Source organism: Peromyscus californicus, unplaced genomic scaffold (assembly GCF_007827085.1).
Source record: "Peromyscus californicus insignis strain IS unplaced genomic scaffold, ASM782708v3 Scaffold_14__1_contigs__length_90479793_seg_2, whole genome shotgun sequence".
NCBI lineage: Eukaryota > Metazoa > Chordata > Mammalia > Rodentia > Cricetidae > Peromyscus > Peromyscus californicus.
Window position 1 is genome coordinate 62,555,478 of NW_026294436.1, and position 24,613 is coordinate 62,580,090.

Sequence of the window (24,613 nt, forward strand, 5' to 3'; positions counted from 1 at the left end):
TATCTTAGGCTTAAAAGTCAAAGCCATCTTATAGTGAAGACAAATTAAGTTCATTCCTGATTATGATTAAACCTCTGTTTCTGCCCCTCCTGTACCCTTAACTACAAATGGTTCTGTACTGCCTGTTCTAGGGAACAGCAACCATACCTTTGTTTCAAAGAGTATAATAACCATCTTGCAACCCTACCTTAGTTTCAAAAGGTTATTTTGACCACCCATGACGACCTTGTTGTGACTACCTTCTGTTATGCCCACCTTGCAACCATGTCTTTGTTTCAGGAAGTTGTTAGGAGTCACTTGTTATGCTTATGCTCTGCTCCTCTAACCCTGACTATATGGTAGAATATTATTTTAAGGTGTGTTACTTTTGTTTATGCTCCGGAGCATTTGTTTAATAATGCAAAGACCTTTTACATTTGTCCCATTGAATAAAACTAGCTGACAGGAAGTGGTAGGGAGGAACCAGGTGGAGAAGGGCTTTTAAGTGAGGGCTGGGAGAAGGATGCCTGGCATTTTGGGAGATGTCAGCAAGGAGAAATTAGCTACTTGCTATTCAGCTTCTCGGAGCGAGCAGAATTCCACCTCAACCTCTGAATCTGGAGTTTTTTAGATGGACAGAGATCTAGATAAATTCCCTTGTAGCTTTGAAAGAGCCAGTGCCTGAGGGACTAGAATCCCTTCAGGCTGCGGCCCCTGCTGCCAATCACTGCTGGTAGAGGCAGAGCTGCAGTTGCTGATTAGGACAGCCATTGCTTTAAGAGGCAGCCACAATTACAAAGAAAAACAACATGACTAGTTTGCCACCAGGTCCCCCATTTGGAAGCCCCCTACCCCTGAGCTACGAAAACCTTGTCTTCCTCATGTCTGGTGCTGATCTCTCAAACCCTTCCTCAGCGGGAGGCAGCCTGTATACACAAATAAAAAAGCTTGCTTTCATTAACCTGGCTATGATGATTTGGGTAAGTGGTCTTTCTCCTCCCATCTTTGGAATGAACACCTTTCAAAACAGTCTCTTCGGAGACAGAATTCGATGGATAAGAAAAGCACACCAGCCCACACTTTCCTAATGCTAAACTTGAGTTGTGGATTAAGTAGCTCCAAGACCTCCAGTGCACATGTAGCTGTTAGATGTACTCCTCTCTTAACGGCCCCACTTGACTCCCTTCCAAAGGATCGTGTCTTTCCATTTCATCAATAAACTCACTAACTGCTGTCCTCCTCCCCAGATTCTTTTCAGTGACTGCTTCAAGACAGAGGTGAATCTGCTAGCAACACGGAGTTGCGTTTCCTGCTTATGGTGACATGGAAAAGAATAAAGATACAGTTGCTGCCTTCAACAAGAAACAAGTTATAATGCTGTAGGATAATTGAGTTTGTCTCAATGGTATCACAAGATTGCAAACTCTTTGAAAGCAAGAATGCTGTCATACATGTTTGGTTTTTAATTGCAGGGACACACATGGCATTCATTCCTGTCCATTTTTCCCCCTTGAAAATAAGAAAAATGGTTTTGTTCTATTTTTAAAATTAGATGTGGTTTTTTTGGTTTTTTTGTTTGTTTGTTTGTTTTTTGTTTTTTGTTTTTCGAGACAGGGTTTCTCTGTGTAGCTTTACGCCTTTCCTGGATCTCACTCTCTAGACCAGGCTAGCCTCGAACTCACAAAGATCCGCCTGCCTCTGCCTCCCGAGTGCTGGGATTAAAGGCGTGCACCACCACCGCCCGGCATTAGATGTGATATTTTTATTAATTACTTGAGGGTCTCATGACACAAACTAGAGTCACCCGGGAAGAGGGAACTTCAACTGAGGAATGGCCTCCATCAGAGGACCTATGAGCACATCTGTGGAGCATTTCCTGGATTAACGATTGATGTAACGATTGATTGAGGGCACAGCTCATCATGGGTGGTGCCACGCCTGGGCAGGTAGTCCTGAGCAAGCCAAGGGGAGCAAGCCAGTAAGCAGCATTCCTTCACGGTTTCTGCTTCAAGGTTCCTGAGTTCAAGGTCATCTTCAGCTACACAGAGTTTGAGGCCAGTCTGTGCTACAGGAGACTATATACAGGGGGAAAAAAATCATCTATAGTTTCTCTTTTATCGGGCCAACTCGGATTCTTCAAGGTGTTTTTGTACTGCAGATTGGGTTTATTTATGAGTTCGCCCAGTGGCTGCGCACGCGCACTCACTCTCTCCGGCGCCGCGCGTGCACAAGCCGCCGGGGACCCCAGAGCGTGCTAACCCGGGTGGCGCTGCAGAGGCGGTTGGTTGCTCAGAAGTGGAGTTGGCGCCATGTCGGTCCGGGAATTGACGGTGCTGCTGTGGTGGATGAGCAGCAGCGGCTCCGCACTGTGGAGGTAGAAAGATGCATCCCGGGCCACGGGCCTTGCAGACCCCTGCCTGGTCCCCAGCTCCCCAGCAGATGGCCGGAGCGCCTCATCTTTAGAGATGAGGTGCCGTCAGCCCTCTGCAACGCCGGGTTTGCCGAAGGGCGGTGGTACTCACGTTGATGCCTTAGATCATTAAAAAAAAGTTACTTATATATAATGATAGATAGATGGGTGATATACATACATACATACGTAAGGCCATTTACGTGAAAGTATATGACGTATTTTGAGCCTATCCTCCCCATATCCTATCCTATCCTCGGGATTGATGCCCAGCTCTCACCCCCACCCCCACCTCCCCCACCCCGTCTCCTTATGGATTCTTAAATTCTCTCTGTAGCTGTACCCTTGTGCCTCCCCAAAGGAGAACCAGAGATGGCTAGGGAGGGGCATTTTACTTCTGACTTTTTTTAAGAAGTTGAAGCGGACTGATTTGGGAGAGAGTATTTACTAAAATAGAAATGCTGTATAAACGTAAAGAGATTAATTCCCAAGTACTGGTTTAGAGACTTGAAAATGCTATGAATTCCTGAGAGATCCTCAATGCGGGTTTGGTTGCTTTTGTTGTTCACTATTCAGTAATCACCAGCTAGAAGGGATACCAAAATATTTTAGGTTTCAACAGGGTTAAAATGCACCTTTAAGCTGGGCGGTGGTAGCACACGCCTTTAATCCCAGCAATCCGGAGACAGAGCCAGGCGGATCTCTGTGAGTTCAAGGCCAGCCTGTTCTACAGAGTGAGTTTCAGGAAAGACGCAAAGAAACCCTGTCTGGAAAAGCCAAACCAAAACAAACAAAACAAAAAACGCGCCTTTAACCAGAAAAATCATAATCTTCGAGTATGCTGTATGAAAATAAGTTCCCCCCCCCCCAAATTAATATTTAACACGACCAACAAGAAATCAAACGCTTGTAAAGTTTTCTTTACAATGAGGAAGGGGTTCTCTCATATGTCCTGTGACAGGTGAAGGAACAAAAGAGTGACCATAGGCTGGCTTGTTGGTGCACAGTGAGCCCCGTAACTCAGAGGACCAAGAATTCAAAGCAAAGTTGGCCTAAATAGTTAAACTCAGTAAAAACAAACAAACAGAAAACAAACAAAAAAAACCCAAAACTTTTTAATTAAAAATCCTGTTCAGGGACTGGAAAGTGGTTCCGTGGGTAGGAGCACTGGCTGCTCTTCCAGAGGACTCTGCTGCGTTTCCAACTGTAACTCCAGTACCAGAGGATTTAGCGCCCTCTTCTGTCGCACGCGGGCATTGCATGTATATGGTGTACAGACATAGGCAGGCAAAACAACACACCTTAAAAACAAAAACTCTTAAATTTTTAAAATTAAATATAAAAAAAGAGTATCCATTGGGACAGATCAGTGAGAAGGAGCAACAATATTGTGTTCTGATAAGTTTTTAAGCCTTCTTTTCACAGTGAAGATGACATGGTTGGATGAAGTCTTACATTTAGAGCGCTCAGCACATGCAAACAATAAATCACCCATGAGAGTATTAAGGATGGCCGGTAAACGCAGGGAATTTGTGAGCACTATTGAATTTTTGTTGGTTTGTTTTGTCTTGGACACCAGACGAGTCACCAGTGATATCTAAATGACCAGATAGCAAATATATTAGATGTTTCTTAGCCTAAAAATCTATGCTGTAACTCTTGAGACCTCTGCCTTACTAGAGGACAACATTCCGGGAGTGGTTATATGAAGATAAAAATGTATTTACTGAAAGGTACAGTTTGACTCCCAGGCTACAGTTAGTCACCCCTGGTGTACCTATACTCATGATGACAGGAATGCTGAAGTCCACTTCCACGTGGGTGGGAAAATGTCATTTTTTCTCAGGGCTGTCACAGAATATCTGAATTGTACCTTTTTTTGTTTGTTTGTTTTGTTTGATTTTTTTGAGAGACAGGGTTTCTCTATGTAGTTTTGGTGCCTGTCCTGGATCTCACTCTGTAGACCAGGCTGGCCTTGAACTCACATAGATCTGCCTGGCTCTGCCTCCCAAGTGCTTAGATTAAAGGCGTGCGCCGCCGCCGCCGCCGCCGCCGCCGCCGCCGCCGCCGCCGCCGCCGCCGCCGCCGCCTCATCCCTGTTTTCTTATTGATTGGACATATAGTGTCTGTCCCACACAAATCTTCAGTGTGGACTTGGGTCTGTTTCTGGGTTTAATGCCCTGTTCTGTTCTTCTGCTGTATATGCCTATTGCCACATCCTGCATTCTAGTGCTATCAGGTCATGAACTTGGATGGCTCCCAGGAAAGTCCTCCATACTATGGCCAGAAGCCTTAGTCACCCTGGGACCTGTACACAGTCCCATAAATTTGAAAATAGGTTATCAACTATTACATGAAAAATTCTTTTAGGATTTTTTTTTTAAATGAAAATTGCAACGATTCAAAATGACATCTTTAGGAATATTATATTTTCCTATTGAATCAGCATCCTGCATCCATTTATATATTCTGCAGAAATGGATTCTGTGTTCTCTCTGCTCCTCAGTAGTCATTATTACTCTTGCTGCTGGGACAGAAATCCTGAGGAAAGCAACTTACAGGAGTAAGAGTTTCTTTTCTCACAGTGTGAGTGTTCAGCCCATCGTGGTAGGAAGCGTGGAAGCAACAGCTGGGCACATTGTGTCCTCTGCCAGAAAGCAGGAGACAAACACTGGTGGTCATCTTACTTCTCTTTCTTGTTATTTAGTAAGGATGCCCCCGTACTCTCTCCATAAAACTCTTCCCCCCATATTTAGTGTGGGGCTTACTACCTGTATTAACTTAATCTGGAAACCCCTTCACATCACACCCAGAAGTTTGTGTCCTACATGACTCTAGGTTCTGTTAGGTTGACAATATTACACATCATAACCCCCCCTTTTAAGGTGTGAACCCAGGACCACATGCTAAGCACGTGCTCTGCAGTTGACCTATGCTCCCAGCCCTCTCCTCAATCTGTGGTTTTACTCTGTTTTTCTCATTGACTTTCCCAGGGCCTCCAAGTGACCTTTCTCTTCCTCAAGACTTCTGTTGGAACGGCAGCCCTTGTTTCCCCATTGAGCCGGCCATCAGCTGCGCGGAGTTTAGGATAGGTGTCCTATCGCTAGGCAGGCGGACTCTTACATCAAAGACACTTGGTTGGTTGGTTGGTTTTTAGTTTTTGGCTCTTGCCTTTTCAAGACAGGGAGGGTTTCTATCTATAGCTTTGGAGCCTGTCGTGGATCTCGCTCTGTAGACCAAGCTAGCCTCAAACTCACGGAGATCTGACTGCCTCTGCCTCCTGAGTGCTGGGATTAAAGGCGTGCACCACCACCATCCAGCAAAGACCCTTTTTCATTATGAATTCACATGAAAGCTTGTCATTTTCTCTATCTCTTGAAGCAATTGTATGAGTTTTTCCCTCTGTAATACTTGTGGTGTGTGTCATCTGTAGACTTTCCTGTAGAAAGCCGTGCACGGCTGTGCCTCAAAGATGGCGCGGCGTCTGGCTTCTGCCTTCCCCAATGGCAGGTGCTCCTTATTTGGCTAAGGCTAGGATCTGGCTTGCTTCCGCACACCTGGACCTAATCTGGCTTGCTTGCATATGTCTGACCCTAGCAGCATTATCCACGAGGCACTATGGGGTTGATTGCCCAGTGGCTATAAAGGGCGTGGGCTAGCTTTCCCCGGGGGGGGGGGGGGGGGGGGGGGGGGGGGGGGGGGGGGGGGGAGGATCGGAGGAGGAGGAGAGGAGATAAGAGTGAGAGTGAGAGAAGAAGAAGATGGCTTTCCCCGGGGTCAGAAGATTGTTCAAGGTTCCTGAATAAACTGCTTGGAGAAGAGCCTGGTGTTGCGTCTTCCTTGCTGGTCGAGGCGGACGTGACACTTTCCTAATTCAGTTAACAGTTCCTTACTTGGTATAAATCCACCTTGTCCTGGTTGGTTTGTGTCCCTGCCTTATTGAATTCAGTCTACAGATATTTACTTTAGGATATTTGTATCTATGTATTTGAGCTTTGAGTTTTGTTCTGTTTAGTTTGCTTTTAAAAAGAGACATGTATTTTTATGTATGTGTTATATATGTGCGGGGACATGTGTGCATATGAGTGCAGTGCCCACAAAGGCTAGAGGTGTCAGATCCCCTGGAGCTGGAATTATAGGCAATTTTTAGCTGCCCAGGACAGGTGCAGGGAAATGAATTTCAGTCCTGTGAGAGCAATATAGACTCGAACCCCTCAGCCATCTCTCCAGCCCCCTCCTTCTCCCCACCCCCTTTCCTTTTCTTTTGAGACAAGGTCTCACTATGTAGCCCTGGATGATCTAGAACTTTCTATGTGGACCAGGATATGGCTTCAAACTCACAGAAATATGCCTGCGTCTGCCTATCAAGTGCTGGAATGAAAGGCAAGCATCGACAGGCTCAGTGTGTTTGGCTTTGTTATTAGTGTAACCCTAGACTTGTGAAGACAGAATGTTACCTCTTTTCCTGTCCTTTGAAAATGTCTACCTAAGACTGGGATAGTTTGTTCCATACAAGTTTTAATAGCCTCAGAGCCCAGTGTTTTGGGTGAGATCTTGAACAACTGCTTTATATCCTCTGGTAGCTGTACACATATTTAGGGGTTTTGTTCTTCTTGAGTCTGTTTTAGTAAGATGTAATTTTTGAAAGCTCTTATATAATTGAGACCACACACACACACACACACACACACACACACACACACACACACACACACAAGGCCTCAGACTTCTGATGTAGTTCAGGCTGGCCTCCAATCATGGTGATCCTCCTGCCTAACCCCTGAAGTGCTGAGATTATAGACACGAGTCACCGCCAATCGGTTCTCTCTTCCACCTTGTGTCGTTGCTGTTTGAGACAGGACCTCCCTTGTCGTCATTTGTGTCACCATTGTGTGTTGGGGCTTTCCAGCTGACTCTGTCCCAGCCTCCCATCTTACAGAGGAGTATGGGATTACAGATTAGAGCTACTGCATCTGGCTTTTCACATGGATTCCAGAGAGCGAAGTTGGGTTGTCAGGGTTGTACAGCAAGTGCTTATCTGCTGAGCCATTGTGGTGATTTGAAAGAAAATGGCTCCCAAGGGCTCATGGAGAGTGGCACTATTAGGAGGCGTGGCCTTGTTGGAGTAGGTGTGGCCTTGTTGGAGGAAGTGTGTCACTGGGAGTGGGCTTTGAGGTTTCAGAAGCTCAAGCCAGGCCCAGTGATTCACTGTCTCATCCTGCTGCCCTAGGATCCAGATGTAGCACTCTCAGTTACCTTTCCAGCACCTTGTCTGCCTGCATGCCACCATGCTTCCCACCATGATGATAATGGACTAAACCTCTGAACTGTAAGCCAGCCTCTGTTAAATGTTTTCCTTTATAAGAGTTGCCATGGTCATGGTGTCTCTTCAGAGCAGTAGAACCCTAACATGGACAGCTATCTCACTGGCCCAGTGATTGTCTTTTTAATAACTGCTTTATCTCTAATTATGACACCTTTTGGTTAAAATCATTTAATTGTATCTTTTAAACGTCTTCATCAGTCATTGTCAAAAGCTTTCTTTCCATACTCATCTTTGTGCCTCTGTTTGTATTATATACATTTCTGTTTGCATTTTTAAAAAAGATCCTTTTTATATTGGTGGACTTATTCTGATATTCATTCTCTGTCTAGCTCACCCACATTTTCTCTCATTTTCTCTGTTTTTGAAACAGGGTCTCACTTTATAGCACAGTCTGATCCTCCTGCCTCAGTCTCCTGAGTGCTGGGATGAGAAGCATACACTACCACATTCAATTCTAAGATCTTCAGACAGTTAACTAGTGGTTTTGGATCCATGTCTTTCCTCAGAGGATTCTGTAAAATATGAGCTTCTCTTATAGCATTGTTCGATTACACCTCATTACATTATTCTCTATGACCCTAGAATTATTTACCAATGTGCTTGTGAGCAGTGGTTTTGTTTTTGTTTTTTGAGATAAGATCTCACTCGTTAGCCTAGACTGGGCTTGAACTCATGATTCTCCAGCCTCAGCTTCACAGGTATATGTCAGCATGCCCAGATCTAAAAGTTTATTTTAAAATTCCAAACATGTAAGGATTTTGTTTTCTTCTCTTGTAATAATTTGTTTTGCTTAGCTTGGAGACAGGGTGTCTACATAGCCCTGGCTGTCCTAGAACTCACTGTGAAGACCAGGCTGTCCTTGAACTCAGAGACCTAGCTGCCTCTACCCTCGGATTGTTGGAACTAATGGCATGTGCCACCACACCCAGCTTTGTAATAACTTCTGACTGAAGCTGTATAACCACAGAGTGTGTCCACACGGTGTCTGTTCTTAGAAATCTGTTGGCTAACTAAGTGATAAATTTTTACAAACATTCTGTGTGTGTGTACTAGCTATTTTGTGTGTCAACTTGACATAACCTAAAATCATCAGAGAGGAAGGAGCTTAAGTTGAGGAAATGCCTCCACGAGATCGAACTGTCAGGCATTTTCTCAATTAGTGATTGATGGGGAAGGGCCCAGTCCATTGTGGGTGGTGCCATCACTGGGCTGGTGGTCCTGGGTTCTATAACAAAGCAGACTGAGCAAGCCATGGGAAGCAAGCCAGTAAGCAGCTCCCCTCCACAGCCTCTGCATCAGCTCCTGCCTCCAGGGTCTTGCCCTATTTGAGTTCCTGTGCTGACTTCCTCTAATGATGAACTATGATGTAGAAGTATAAGCCAAATAAACCCTTTCCTCCCCAACTTGCTTTTTGGTCATGGTGTGCTGTGGGATGGTCTATATGGCAAATGTGTTGCTGATTGGTCAATAAATAAAACACTGATTGGCCATTGGCTAGGCAGGAAGTATAGGCGGGACAAGGAGGAGAATAAAGCTGGGAAGTGGAAGGCTGAGTCAGAGAGACACTGCCAGCCGCTGCCATGACAAACAGCATGTGAAGATGCCGGTAAGCCACGAGCCACGTGGCAAGGTATAGATTTATAGAAATGGATTAATTTAAGATATAAGAACAGTTAGCAAGAAGCCTGCCACAGCCATACAGTTTGTAAGCAATATAAGTCTCTGTGTTTATTTGGTTGGGTCTGAGTGGCTGTGGGACTGGCAGGTGAGAGAGATTTGTCCTGACTGTGGGCCAGGCAGGAAAACTCTAGCTACAAATGGTGCCCCACGTTGGGCGCCAGATATTGGTGAAATTATTAAGGCCACTCCACGTAGTTAAAAGGAGATTTATTTAATAGCGTAACTTACAAGTTAAGGGATAGGTAGGTCGCGGGGTCTGGGCAAGGTGTATCGCAGTCCAGCGGTGTTCTCTGGAGCTCTGCTTGGCCCACCTTCACCGTCCAAGGTCCCGGACCCGAGTCTGTGTGCCGCCCATCCAGATCTCAGGTCTCCAGGTGCCTCCCTTGGCCCTGCCTTGTAGGTGTGACAGTTGCCGAAGTCTCAATGGGGGTTGGAACTTCCAGATCAAAGCTGGAATGGCTACCCACTACAATGGTGTTTCATTGCAGCAATAGAAACCCTAACTAGGACAGTATGTTCCAGAAAATATGTTCCCTCTAGTTGTCCACTAGGTGTAAGGAGTTGAATCTGTAATTAGTGGAAAGGAATGATTTTAGTCCCTAAAATGACTTTCTCAAAGTCAATATTTTGTCAATTTATAGATAAATAGGTACAGAGCTCGAAAGAAAGCAGTTCACCCAAACAGCATAATTCTTAAACTGTAGGAAAAGGGGGGAAAAAACCCTCAAAACCAGGAAGGGAGTTATCTATCAAGAGAAGGAAAAGTTAAAGGTTAGAGTCAATTAATGCTCTATAATTTTTTTTTTTGAGGGGCCAGGGCTAGAAGTCAAAGCCAGGGCCATAATTCGTCTGTACACCCCTCAGATCTATTTCCAACATTAACACTTTAAAGAGCTGACATAGGAAGGAAGCAGGGAGGAGAAGCCATCGTCCTTACCGCGCTGTCTGGACCAGTAAGTTATTTGTAACTTTTGTAGCATCCCCAGGGAGTGGAGAAGCTGATGAAGGAGCAGGTACCAGCCTGCCGAGGACCCTGGGAGTATACAGCAGGTGACAACTAGTGTTTGAGGAGTCGACCCACCAGATGTATAACCCCCTGATGGGGAGCCCCACCTGTAAAGGCCTTGGGGTCACTGGCTGTGGAAATCGGTTGTTTTCTGTCTGTAAGTTTCTCATGTGCCACCATTATACCTCCCTATAAGAACAGCTGTGGCGTGCTTTCCACAGCCCTTTGGTGGTGTGTTTTACATCTCTGGGCACACTTAGAGTTGTGGATGGTCAGGTTATGATTTCTGTTTAAGCTGTGTAATTTTGATGTGTTGAAACAACACGAGGAAATTTTACATTACTCAGACTGACATAGGATTCTCAGTCACAAAGACAGCCATTTACACAGACAGCTAACTTTAGACTTCAGAGCAGATTCAAAGCAGGCTGGTTGCCTCTAGAGACAAATACGTGAGGTCATTTCTCCAGGTGTTTTGTTTTGCTTATTCAAGTTTAGATGTAACTTTCTCAGTAGTTGACTTTTTTGCTCATAGTCCCAGCCTCAGTTGATGCCACAGGCTCAAGGTTCAGCCAACTGTTTATTTACTGTCTGGGATCCCTCCCCAACTTAGAGCTACGTGCATGGGTCAATGTGACATTACTAACCTAAGAGAAACTTCATGACTTATCTTGTGTTTTGAGTATGAATAGGACCCTGAGAATGTAACTCATAATTGTCCAGAGTTTGTCTGTGAAGCAGCAGCGGCAGCGGCAGTGTGGAGAGAAGTGGCTGTGTAGAGCTCTGTGAGAGCTGCTGCAGAATGTGAGTGAAGTGTGTGTGTGTGTGTGTGTGTGTGTGTGTGTGTGTGTGTGTGTGTATGTTGAGTGAGAGATGAAGAAGCATGAGAGAAGTGTGAGGGAGGGAGTGAAAGAGTGTGTGAGTAAAGAGTGAGTAATGTAATGTAAGAGAGAATAATGTAAAAGAAAGATGTGTGAATGAGTGTGAAAGAGCTGCTGCTACATAGAGGAGCTGTGCCGAGGAACTGTGTAAAGTGCTGTATGCTGAGAGAGCTATGTAAATGAGCTGTTTAGTTGTAACTGTGTGGAGATTTGTTAACTGTGTGGACGCAAGGAAGATGAAGCTGTGTAGAAAAGAGATGTAGAAGAGAAATGTATGTAAAAGAAAGGCAGGCAGATATCTGTGAGTTCGAGGCCAGCCTGGTGTACAAAAGCAAGTTCCAGGAAAGGCTCCAAAGCTACACAAAGAAACCCTGTCTCTCGAAAAAACAAAAAAACAAAAACAACAACAACAAAACAAAAAGAAAAGAAAAAGAGAGAGAGAAAGAAAGAAAGAAAGAAAGAAAGGAAGGAAGGAAGGAAGGAAAGGAAGGAAGGAAGGAAGGAAGGAAGGAAGAAAGAAAGAAAGAAAGAAAGAAAGAAAGAAAGAAAGAAAGAAAGAAAGAAAGAAAGAAAGAAAGAAAGAAAGAAAGAAAGAAAGAAAGAAAGAAAGAAAGAAAAGAAAGAAAGAAAGAAAGAAAGAAAGAAAGAAAGAAAAGAAAGAAAGAAATGTAGCTGTAGTCGGAAGTTCCTCCAGTCCTTGACCAGCAGTCTGGATGCATCTTTCTCACCTGCGGGTCCCACAGCTGCTTATAAAATAATCACTCAGAGGCTTATATTAATTACAAACTGTATGGCCCATGGCTTTAGCTTATATTAGCTATGTCTTTCAACTTAACTGAACCCATTCTTATTAATCAGTATGTTGCCACGTGGCCATGGCGTTACTGGTCTGCTGGCATCTTGTTGCTCCTTTGGCAGCAGCTGGCATCTCTCCCACTTCCAATCCTCTTCCTTCCGTATCTCTGCTTGGATTTCCTGCCTGGCTGTAAGTTTTCTTGCCATAAGCCAAAACAGCTTTATTTATTATCCACACATATTCACTACATACAGAAAGACATCCCACAGAACTTCCCCTTTCCTGTCTAATCAGAAAGGAAGGTTTTAGCTTTAACATAGTAAAACTATAACAAAACAGTTATCAAGCAAGAATTACAGTTACAATATCTAGTCTATTTGTATTTGGCAAAATTAAAGAAAATATTCTATCCTATTTTTGTGAGTCTAAAGTTTCATATCTAATTTACCTTTTATCATGACTAAGAAGAACTATAATTATAACTATCTAGTCTTCAACTCCATCAAAGACCTCCAAAGGATATAATATTACCTGAGTAAACAGGAAGTGCCTTACTGTTTACTCCATACTTCCATATGGAATTACTTCCATAATTCTAGAAATTACAGAGACATCTGGCTGCCTGGACAGTCATCCAAAGTTCCTCTGTAATGTTGGGGCATCCATCTTCAACCTTAAAGGTCTAGAATCTCTGGCAGACTTTTCAGTGAAGTAGGAAATTCAAAGTATTGTCTTGCCTATTGGCAGAGTTCATCAGTCACTTCTCCCTATGTCCTACAGAATATCTGGCATTCTCTTCTGTGAAGCAGGAACCTTTAGGACCATCTTGCCCTGTTTTGGCAAAGTTCAGTGGTCATTTTCCCATGGGTCCTGCATGCCCAGTTTATACAACATATTGTCAAGCAGTCCAGGCAAGAGCAGTTTCTTGCCCAAATGGCTAAAGAAAGCAAACTCCATATAGAGTTTCTTCAATGCTCATCATCTTCTCTGAAGTACAATGGTGCTGCCAGGAGCAGACATGTCTCAATGTCCAGAAAAGTCAAAGTTCTTAAAACATTTCAAATGCCATATTCTGTAGGTCTTTGAAGTGTTTGATGATTACCTACCTAACTGAAATATATTTATGTATACCTAGAAAACTTAACTAATATGATTATAAGTTTGAGTATCATAAATGACTAATTATTAATCTATATTTCTTAATTATACATTATAATTTTAAATGAGTGGCATAAACATAATACCTTAAACAAGAGGAGAAATATACATACAGTATAACAAAATTAACTTTAAATTTGTATCAATAAACTAAAATCCATAGTAATGTGAAACATTTCAAAGAAGTTGTTGTTCTTTAAAAGTAGATTCAATAATCTACCCTTTCATCCTATCCTATCTATTTCCTACATTTTTATATCATATTCCCCCTTCCTTCTTTTAGAAAGAGATTGACTATGATCAATAACAATTTGTAATCAAACCCCTAAACAAAGACAAACATTCATAATCCATTTTTTTGGGAATATGAACGTAGTATTCTAGGCTACTTCCTACTGATTAGGGGTGCTGGTAGTCTTATGGGGATCCTGAGAAAATTCAAGGTAATGGTCAAGTCCTGAGAAGACTGGTTATAGCCTTTGTTGATAGATACCATCTGTCAAGGTTCAGGAGGTCTTGCTTGATCAAATCTGATCCATCTTAACGTGGAACATATCCACAGCCTCTTGCTTCCTGTGGAAACAAAAGCAGAGCTTCCTTCCAAAGCAACATATCCTTAGATCCAAATTTTGAAGTCAAGATACCTTTAAAATATACATGCTGGTTTAACTTAGTAGCCCTTACAAATGTCTCTTTGCAGTTAAAAATCCCAAAGACAACACAATCCAGACTTGCTGTGTAATTTCCATCTTTATGTGGCTTATTATATTTTTTATATATTGTTTATTTTTTAAGACCTTATTTTATTTTTATGACTATCTATATCCTTTCTCTTCTCTCTCTCTCTCTCTCTCTCTCTCTCTCTCTCTCTCTCTCTCTCTCTCTCTCAAGCCTATGTGCCTTTTTACACACAATGTAAACTGTTTAGAGTTTTATTCCATCTGAGTCTTTCTTATTGTGAATCTATAATCCTTCTCTGACCAGGAGAGATTTTAAACTGCTAAGCTATGCGGCTAGGACCAATGCAACAGCCTTGGCTGCTGATTCTGCTTCTCTCAGCTTTTTAACATGGTGGAGGTATGCTTACCACCAGCTCTGGGAGCCATGCTCATCACCAACTCTGGGAAGCAGTGGGTCTGTGTCTCCATCAAGCAATGTTTAGCCCAGAAACACACACACCCTTTTTTTTGTATTAGCAAAAGCTAAATTCACCACACAGTGCACTGAGCAGCTTGGAGACACCTCTCTGTACTGTGGCAGGAATCCACCATGCTGTGTTCAAGCTTGAATGCCAGAGTGTCTCTGTAAAGCAGCATCTCTGTACCACAGCCCCCATGAGAAATATGAACTCAGAAGCTGCCATTAGCTCTGTTTTAGTAAGTTCTCTCAGGTTTTAGATGGAAACCCTTGCCATCACGTTTGGGCACCATTTGTAATTTGAAGCTTTCCTGTGTCCCGCCTGGTTCCGCAGCTGCTCAGACCCAAGTAAACACACAGAGGCTTATATTAATTATAAACTGTATGGCCTATGGTTTCAGCTTCTTGCTATCTAGCTCTTTCATCTTAAATTAACTCATTCCTATGCATCTATATGTTGCCACGCTACTGTAGCATTACCAGTCTGCTGGCATCTTGTTGCTCCTTTGGTGGCAGCCAGCATCTCCCACTTCTACTTTTCTTCCCTCTGTGTCTCTGATTAGATTTCCCACCTGGCTGTAAGCTTTCTTGCCATAGGCCAAAACAGCTTTATTTATTATCCAATAGAAGCCACACATATTTACAGCATACGGAAAGACATCTCACAGCATGTAGCCATGTGAAAAGATATATGTATATAAAGATATGCAGCTATGTGCAACAGTGTGGATATATGTTGCTGTGTGGAGACAGAAAGAGTCAGAGATCATTCTTAAGATGAAATAAAAGAGAAAGTTAACATCAGAAAGCATGTATGTTTCCTTATTTCACCAGTTATAGGTAGATTAAAACTTATTCCTGGGGCTGGAGAGATGGCTCAATGGCTAAGAGCACTGGCTGCTCTTCCAGAGGACATGGGTTCAATTCCCAGCACCCACATGGCAGCCCACAACTGTCTGTGACTCCACTTCCAGGGGATCTGAAACCTTTACCCCATTGCACAGAAAACAAAATTGAAAATAAAAATAAAGAATTTATTTCTAATTACCCTCAGATAAAAAAATTTCCTCTCCCTCGCTACTCTGAAGCATTCCTTTTATTACCCTGAGCTGATTGTGGGAGCTGGTCTCCCATGGTCCGCATTACTAACCGAATTCCAGGAAAGAGAACAACATTATTTAGCCTCCAGTGCATTCACAAACTAAATTGCATACTTTAACTTCGTCAGTTAAAATGCCAAAACTGCCGGGCGGTGGTGGCGCACGCCTTTAATCCCAGCACTCGGGAGGCAGAGCCAGGTGGATCTCTGTGAGTTCGAGGCCAGCCTGGGCTACCAAGTGAGTTCCAGGAAAAGGCGCAAAGCTACACAGAGAAACCCTGTCTCGAAAAACAAAAAAAAAAAAAACAAAAAAAAAAAATGCCAAAACTGCCACTTATATTTTTCCTCTCTCCTAACACTTCCAAATACAATGAAAAGGATCTTACATTAAATCCATAGGAAGTGCTGGGAGAGGGAGGAACCTATGATGAAAATCTGTTTCATTTTAATTAACAGGGCTATATAAAAGCTTGTGTTTTCTTATTTGATCTGTACATGTCCATATAAAAGGTGCAACATTATACTGGTGGATATCTGTTGAAATGAGAAGTCATAGCACTATTGAGGCCTGTGTAATTCTGATAAAGAAACTACATAATGGCATCCCAGCAACCTCCCCTTACATACAGGAAAGAAAATTTTAGGGGTGGACTCATTCCAATAGCAATTAAATATGCAGGGTAGACATGCAGTGGGTTATCACAGGGGAACCAGAGGGATTTTAAGATGTTTTATGAACATCCCTGGCCACATGTGACTTGTGAGCTCTTGAAATACACTTCAAATTGAAATGGACTTTAAATGTAATGCACACATCAGATTTTCAAAGAATTAATAAAAACAATGTAAATTTCCTTACAAATCATTACTTTACAGTGATTACATTTTGGATTGAATATATTATGAAAGTGAATTTTGTCTGTTCTTGTACTTTGTAACTACTAGACAAAGGTTAATTAATGACATGTACACAGTGCCTTATATTATATTTCCACTGCATTAATGCCACCTGAGATGAATGAGTTATATAGGATTTAAGGTACCCTGGATAATGAATAGTACAAAAATGGTCATGAACAAGGGCTTAGAAGTTTTATTTCTAGTATTCAAAAATGAAAACTATTGGGTTTTGAAATTTCAGTCTTTGGTTTTCTGAATTTTAACTAATTTCATAAGTGAAGGAGCCAAACCTAACAAATTCAGTAGTATTTGTTCTACAAAATATATGTAACAAGTATTTACTTTCAGCCAGCCATGGTGGTAAGTGCCTAAAATCCCAGCACCTAGAGGAGTGAGGCAGCTGGTTCATCATGAGTTTGAAGCTAGCCTGGGCTACATAGTGATTTCCAGACTACTCCGGGCTGTGTAGCAAGATCCTATTTCAAAATCCAGAGTGAATAAGGGGAGGACTTAATTCTCATGTCATTTTTGCCTCGTGAACTGAGCAAGCCCTAACCAGCCAGACTGATGGGTAGCGGCCATTGTTAACATTATTTTTAGCTCTAGGTTCACTTTCCAGGGAAGGTAGAGCTCTTGGAAGCCCAGGTATCCCCTGACTGGTATAGAAATGATAGGATGAAAGGGTAGATTAATGAATTTACTTTTAGAGAACAACAACTTGTTTAGAAATGTTTTACATTGCTATAGATTTTTAGTTTATTGATACAAATTTAGAGTTGATTTTGTTTTACTGTATATATATTTCTACTCTCGTTTGAGGTATTATGTTTATGTAACTCTTTAGATTGTGATGGATAATTAAGAAATACAGATTAACAAATAATCTCCTATGATAGTCAAATTATAGTCATGTTAAGTTTTCTAAGTATACATAGATATAATTCAATCAGGTAGGTAATCTTCAAATACTTCAAAGACCTACAGAATATGGCATTTAAAATATTTTAAAAATTTAGACTTTCTGGACAATGAGACATGTCTGCTCCTGGCATCACCAATTTACTTCAGAGAAGAGGATGGGCATTGAAGACACTATATGGAGTTTATCTTCGCCTTGGCAAAAATAGCCATTTGGGCAAGAAACTGTTCTTGCCTGGACTGCTTGATCAACTGGACATGCAGGACCCATAGGAAGGTGACCACTGAACTTTGCTTGGCGAAATGGTCCTTCAGGTTCCTGCTTTGCAGAGGAAACTGCCAGACATTCTACAGGACACAGAGAGAAATGACTGAGAGACTCTAGGCCTATGGGCTGAAGACAGATGCCCCAACTTTACAAAGAAACATTAGGTGACTATCCAGGCTGCCAGCTGTCTCTGTCTACTCTTGCAAGAGAGAGAGAGAGACGCTGCCAGCTGCCGCCATGACAAGCAACATGTAAAGATACCGTTTAGCCACAAGCCATGTGGCAACTTATAGATTAATAGAAATGGGTTGATTTAAGATATAAGAACAGTTAGCAAGAAGCCTGCCATGTCCATACAGTTTATAAGTAATATAAGTCTCTGTGTGTTTACTTGGTTGGGTCTGAGCAGTTGCGGGACTGGCAAGTGAGAGAGATTTGTCCTGACCGTGGGCCAGGCAGGACCAGGAAAACTCTAGCTACACCTAACCATGTATAGAATCCCTAATATGTAGAGGAGAAATTACTGTTAATATTCACATCTCATCTTTCCCTCCACAGATATTACATCAATAGCTGGGACTATAGCATTTTTAGTACCAGGAGTTCTGTAAGTATTGAACATTTTTAAAGAACATGGGTACTTTTGAACCTTCAAAGAGTTAGTCATACTCTGTTTTATAGCTCTTTCATCTGTATCTTTTTCTTCTCATCATTATCACCTTACTGTTGGTACCCTCTCTGATACATGCCCTTAAATGTATGCACAGTGCCATGTCTCACATGGCTTGGACCTGGAACCCTGACTCAAGGGAGGACAGACATGCATGGTAAAGATGTGTCCAGGTAGGCCGTGACTCTAAAGGAGTTGCACCTACTAATGCAACAACCTGGAGCCTCAGCTTCTTTCTTTCTTTCTTTTTTTTTTATTAAGAGATTTTTCTATTCCTTTTACATATCAACCACGGATTCCCCTGTCCTCCCTTCTCCCGCCCCCCTTTCTTTGAGGGGGGGTGTTTTTGTTTGTTTGTTTGTTTTGTTTTGTTTTGGGTTTTTTTTGCAGCCTAGATTTTTATTACATTAAGATTACTTTTTATTACATTTTTTTTTTTATTTATTTGAGACACGGTCTTTTTAAAAATATTTTTATTTTATAATTTAATTTTACATATCAGCCACGGATTCCCCTGTCCTCCCTCCTCCCACCCCCCTGGTTTTGTTTTTTTTTTTTTTTTGAGACAGGGATTCTCTGTGTAGCTTTGGAGCCTTTCCTGGAACTCTGTAGCCCAGGCTGGTCTCGAGCTCACAGAGATCTGCCTGCCTCTGCCTCCCAAGTGCTGGGATTAAAGGCATGTGCCACCACCACCAGGCCAGCCTGTTTCTCATGCACAACGAAGGGGAAGGGTTTGCCGGTCTGTGTTGGAAGTCCCCATAGGTGAGCAGTCTCAGGCTGTAAACATGAGAGGGGGAGGCTGCAGTTGCTAGTGTTCGCACACACTGAACAATTGTCTGTGAACACCCATCCATGGACCAGAGGGAGATGGCTTTGCCAGCTTTGAGCCTGACCCATATGGGGAAAGGCTTTGCCAGTTTCCTGTGCTCCAGAAGCCCTGGTCCTTGTCACGGCTGTGCCCATGTCTACAATACACATTCACTTAGGATTTCATTCATTCAAGGCTTCCTCAGCTCCTTATAATGTAGCAAAAAATAAATAAATAAATAAGAAGCCCAGTGGTGGTGGTGCATGCCTTTAATCCCAGCACTCAGGAGGCAGAGGCAGGTGGATCTCTGTGAGTTCAAGGGCAGCCTGGTCTACAGAGTGAGTTCCAGGACAGAGAAACCCTGTCTTGAAAAGCAAAAACAAAAAATAAATAAATAAAAATTAAATAAATTTTAAAAATAGGCAGTGTTATTTTATGTGTTTTGTGATTTAATAGTCACAAAAGTTATGATATATACATATATGTTATACATACTACATTGCCTATTGAGAAAGAGAAAAATAACTATTATTCAACAGATGTAAATTTACAGCAGATATAAACCAGAGCTATAAATATAGGGCCCTCTCAGTTATAGACCTCAGCCTCTGTATTACTTTTTAAACAATTTAACACCATATCTAGTTCATTTCTCTCTTTTTAAATATTTTATGTATGTGAGTAGTTTGCCTGCATAGATGTATGTACACCACCTGTCTGCAGTAGCCTTGGAGGCTTTGGAACCCCTGGAAGCTGCAGTTATAGGCAGTTAGTTGTGAGCTGTCATTTGGATGCTGGGAACCAAACTTGGGTCCTCTACAAGAGCTACAAAGGCTCTCTCTCTCTCTCTCTCTCTCTCTCTCTCTCTCTCTCTCTCTTGCTACAAGGGCTCTTAATGGCTGAGCTCTCTCTCTAGCCCCATAGCTCATTTCTCTTAATGTGTCTCCTGACACTGATAATTTATGAATTCAAACGTTGCTTATTTGTTTATTTATGATGTGTGTGTGTGTGTGTGTATGTGTACATTTTTCATTGTTATAAAGTTGTTTCCTCTGTGTAGCCTTTGTGTTTCTCTTCAGGAGTCTGGTGAGGTTGAAAGTTTTCAGCCAGCCCAGCCAGCTAGAAATGCAAACAAGTGTGAATGCTGTCCTCTTGAGACAGCATTCAGCTCCACGAACCTGATGTTGCTCTTAAGGTTATGAAGAGTATTTTCTCATATTTAAAATTGATTACAGATGTAAATCATATCTACAACTTGCTATAATTAGTCAAATTCACAGGAAAATCTGCCATTCTATTTTTAGGATATAGATTCTTATGGTGATATTTTATTTGTATTAAAATGTTATTTGTATGTTAATAAATAAAGTTGCCCGGGGGTCAGAGCTATTAGCAAGCCATAGGAAAGCAGGGCAGTGGTGGCGTATGCTTGTAATTCCAGCACTTGGTAGGCAGAGCTGGGTAAGTCTCTGTGTGTTCAGGGATACAGCCATTATTGGATACACATGCCTTTAATCTTAATACCAATCATGGAAAACCTGGAGGCCTATACAGACAGGCCGTGAGGAGGCGGTCATGTGGTTGGGTTTACAACCAATGAGAAGGCAGGACAGGAACTCTATATAAAGACTTTAACACAGGGGTAGCTCTGGTTCGGAGAGGTAGGACCACCGCAGGAGGAAGGGTAAGGTTTTAGCTCTTAGCTCTGACCTCTTGGCTTTCTTCTTTGCATTGGTTCTGTGTTTCTTATTTAATAAGAAGGTTGGATACATCTACAGATTCTGTTTCTTTATTGGAAAAAAAAATCTATTCATTTGTTTGTTTATTCAATTTACATGTGTACATGTTCATGTGTGTACACACATTTGTTCAGGTGTATATGTACATACATGTTCATGTAGAGGCCAGAGGTCAACATTGGATGTCTTCTTCAATCATTCTACACCTTTTTAAAAATGATTTGTTTGTTTTTGTTTGTATGAATGTTTTGCTTGCATGTGTATATGTTTACCATGTACATGCCTCATGCCTGTAGAGGTCAGAAGAGGATGTTGGGTCCCCTAGAATTGAAGTCACGGATGGTTGAGAAACACTACCAAGTCCTCTGCAAGAGCAACAACTGTTCTGAACCCTGAACTGTCTCTCCAGCCCACTTATTTTTTTTGAGACACAGTCTCTCACTGAAACTTGACTTCTCTGATTGACTAGACTAGCTAGGCACCAGTTATCAGGGATTCTTTGGTCTCTGCTACCACAATGCTGGGATTACAGATATTACTCCCCTACCCAGCTTTTTATGTGAGTGTTGGGGATTGAATTTAGGTCTTCATGCTTGCATGGTAAGCACTTTACCAGCCAACTATGCTATCTCTCAAGCCCTGTAGGGAAATCTTTGTCTGTTTGTTTGTTTAATAACTGTAGGTCCAGGATGTAAACAGATGTTTCCTGTCCCAACTGCCTGTTCCCAAATACTCAGCAGCTGCTTCCCAAATTAACACACAGAGGTTTATATTAATTATAAATATTCAGCCAATAGCTCAGGCTTGTTACTAACTAGCTCTTATATTTTAAGTTAACCCATGTTGCTTATTTATGCTCTGCTATGTGGCAGTCCTTTATTAGCATGGCATATTCATCTCCTGCTCCCTCTGCATCTGGCTAGTGACCCTCTTGACTCCACCCCTCTTCCTCCCAGCATTCTCAGTTTGGCTCTCCTGCCTAACTTTTTTGTGTTCAGCTCTTGGCTTGTCAGCTTGTTTATTAACCAATGAGAGCAATACATATTCATCACTTACAGAAGGATTATTCCACAGCACCAGGAGAAGCTGCAAAGAAATATGAGAAGTACCCTTCACTTAGCTTCTCTCAATAGTAACATCTTGTATAATTATCATAAAATACTCAAACCAGGAAACTAACATTGGCACAATATTGAATGTATTCAGATTCATTTCCTCATGCACACATTTGAACATACAGCTTGGTGCAGAAACTGTTCTGACACTTTAAAGCTCCTTTCTGCTGTTCTCATACAAGATACACTTGATACCTGCTCTCCAATCCTGTCCCCACAGCTAGTTCTCCTTTTCTGTATTTTGTTATGTGTGTAAAAATGTTTACAGTTACAGAAAACATCGTAACGCCCTTCTGTGGTGGGCTTTTTAACTACCATCATTCCCATCAGGTCCATCCAAGTTGCTCATTCAGTAGTCCATCCCTCTTCTGCTTTGAACCAAGGGCCTCAAGCAATATAGCATCAAGCTGCATCTCTGTCCCATTTTAGACTCATTTCCTTTTATCTTTTACTTATTCTATGACAAGTCTATCCCAAACCCTCCTGTCACTTCCTGTTGTTACTCCCCCAACATGTTCCCTTACCACCTTCATTGTTGTTGATTTTTCTTAAACCCCTCTGAGTCCACTTAGTGCCACCTGGTTGGATGTCTACTGATTATGCTGGCTTGATCTTGTGCAGGGTGGCCATAACTACAACAGTCATGTCCAGAAGACAGCACTTCACAGGACTCCTCTCCATCTTCCAGCTCTCCATGTCTTCCCATCTCCACTTCCTCAATGTTCCCAGAGCTTGTGGGGGTTTGAGGTGTCCCATGTAGGGCTGAACACTCAGCAATCCCTTCTCAGGACTTTGACTACTTGTGATTCTCTGCATTAACTGCATTAACTTCAGTGGTTGGGTAAATCTGTGCTCTTTCATAGATACCATATTTCTCATCGCCTCTTTTTCTGACAACTGTGTGATTTGACTGTGATCCTCTTCCTGTTAATTTTTCTCTCCAAAGGGATTTTATTTTATTTGTAATTGGATGTGTTATTATGTGCTTGGGGAGGGGCACATGCCATGGCATTCCTGTGAAAGCCAAAGGACAATTGTGTGTGTGTGTGTGTGTGTGTGTGTGTGTGTGTGTGTGTGTGTGTGTGGTGTGTGGTGTGTGGTGTGTGTGTGTGTGTTGTGGTGTGTGTTGTGTGTGTTGTGTGGTGTGTGGTGTGGTGTGTGTGTATGTATGTGTGTGGTATGTGTGTGTGGTATGTTTGTGTGGTGTGGTATGTGTGTGTGTGTGTGTATGGTGTGGTATGTGTGGTGTGTGTGTATGTATGTGTGTGTGATATGTGCACATGTGTGTGTGTGGGGTGTGTGTGTGGTGTGGTGTGTGTGTGTGTGTGTGTGTGTGTGTGTGGTGTGTGTGGTATGTGAGTGTGGTATGTGTGGTGTGTGTGTGGTGTGGTGTGTGTGTGGTGTGGTGTGTGTGTGTGGTGTATGTGTGTGTGGTATGGTGTGTGTGTGGTGTGGTGTGTGTGTATGTGTGTGTGGTCTGTGTGTGTGTGGTCTGTGTGTGTGGTGTGGTGTGTGTGTGGTGTGGTGTGTGTGTGGTATGGTGTGTGTGTGTGGTGTATGTGTGTGTGGTATGGTGTGTGTGTGGTATGGTGTGTGTGGGGTGTGGTGTGTGTGTATGTGTGTGTGGTCTGTGTGTGTGTGGTGTGTGTGTGTGGTGTGGTGTGTGTGTGGTGTGGTGTGTGTGTGGTGTGGGGTGTGTGTGTGTGTGTGTGTGTGTGTGTGTGTGTGTGTGTGTGTTGGCATATCTGGAGGGCAGAAGAGGAAGTAGGATCCTATTAACTGGAGTTACAGTGACTTATGAGCCTGATAGGGATGGTGGGAACTAAACCCCAGTTCTCTGCATGAAAAGCAGTCTCTCCAGTCTCAAGTATATTGACTGCTGATGTGTGACAAGCAGTCCTTGTTTTTTGACATTGTGCTTTGCATAATATCAAAGGAACTGAATCTTAGTTGTTTTTTAAAGCAATACAAACCAGATAATTGAACCCACAACTGAACACCAAGATGAACAGTGTTTGTTTTGTTTTGTTAACATGAACTTTTATCTCCTTTCTAGATTGAGATAGAGTATGAAGGGCCATCTTTTACAATGTGGAGAATATCAAGAACTTGTAAAATTCAAAACTTAAAGTAAGATTTTTTGCCATATATATATATATATGCACATATGTATACACACATGTGTCTGTGTGTGTGTGTGTATCCATTTCTTCCCTACGATGTAAAAAATGACATTCATTCACATAATGCAAATGTTCAGACTCAAAGCTCTGACTTCATGTAAATTTCCTTCCACTAAGCACATGTGAAAAGAAAGGCTACCTTACTTTGAAAATGGAAGTAAAATGTGCTGTGGTGGTTTGAATGAGAATGTCCCCTTCCCTCCAATAAGCTCATATACCTGCATGCTTAGTCCCCAGTTGAACTGTTTGGAATGATTAGGAGGTGTGTCACTTGAGGCGGACCTGAAAGTTTCAAAAGCCCATGCCTGGCCCAGTGTCTCTCTCTTCCTGCTGCCTGTGGGTCGCTATATAAAGCTCTCAGCTGCTGCTCCACTGCCATGCCTGTCTGCTCCCCACCATGATGATAATAGACTAACCCTTTGAAACTGTAAGCAAACCCCCAATCAAATGCTTTCTTGTACAAGGGTTGCTTGGTCATGGTGTTTCTTCATAACATTAGAACAGTGACTAAGACAGTCGTTATTTTAGAGTTTTTTTTCT

At 42.4% G+C, this 24,613-nt stretch overlaps 1 protein-coding gene across 5 annotated transcripts in view; it reads left to right on the forward strand.

Moving 5' to 3' along the window:
- Window positions 1-2,210: 2,210 nt before the first annotated feature.
- Window positions 2,211-24,613, forward strand: part of Catspere (catsper channel auxiliary subunit epsilon) — a 130,029-nt gene continuing 107,626 nt past the window's right edge. For 3 of the 5 annotated variants that reach the window (XM_052737763.1, XM_052737764.1, XM_052737767.1), the window contains exons 1-3: window positions 2,211-2,353; window positions 18,117-18,165; window positions 23,947-24,020. In XM_052737763.1, the coding sequence (XP_052593723.1) occupies window positions 2,289-2,353; window positions 18,117-18,165; window positions 23,947-24,020 (188 nt within the window). In that variant the 5' untranslated portion in view covers window positions 2,211-2,288. The remainder of the gene's footprint in view (window positions 2,354-18,116; window positions 18,166-23,946; window positions 24,021-24,613) is intronic. The other 2 variants (XM_052737765.1, XM_052737766.1) reach the window with 2 other exon arrangements.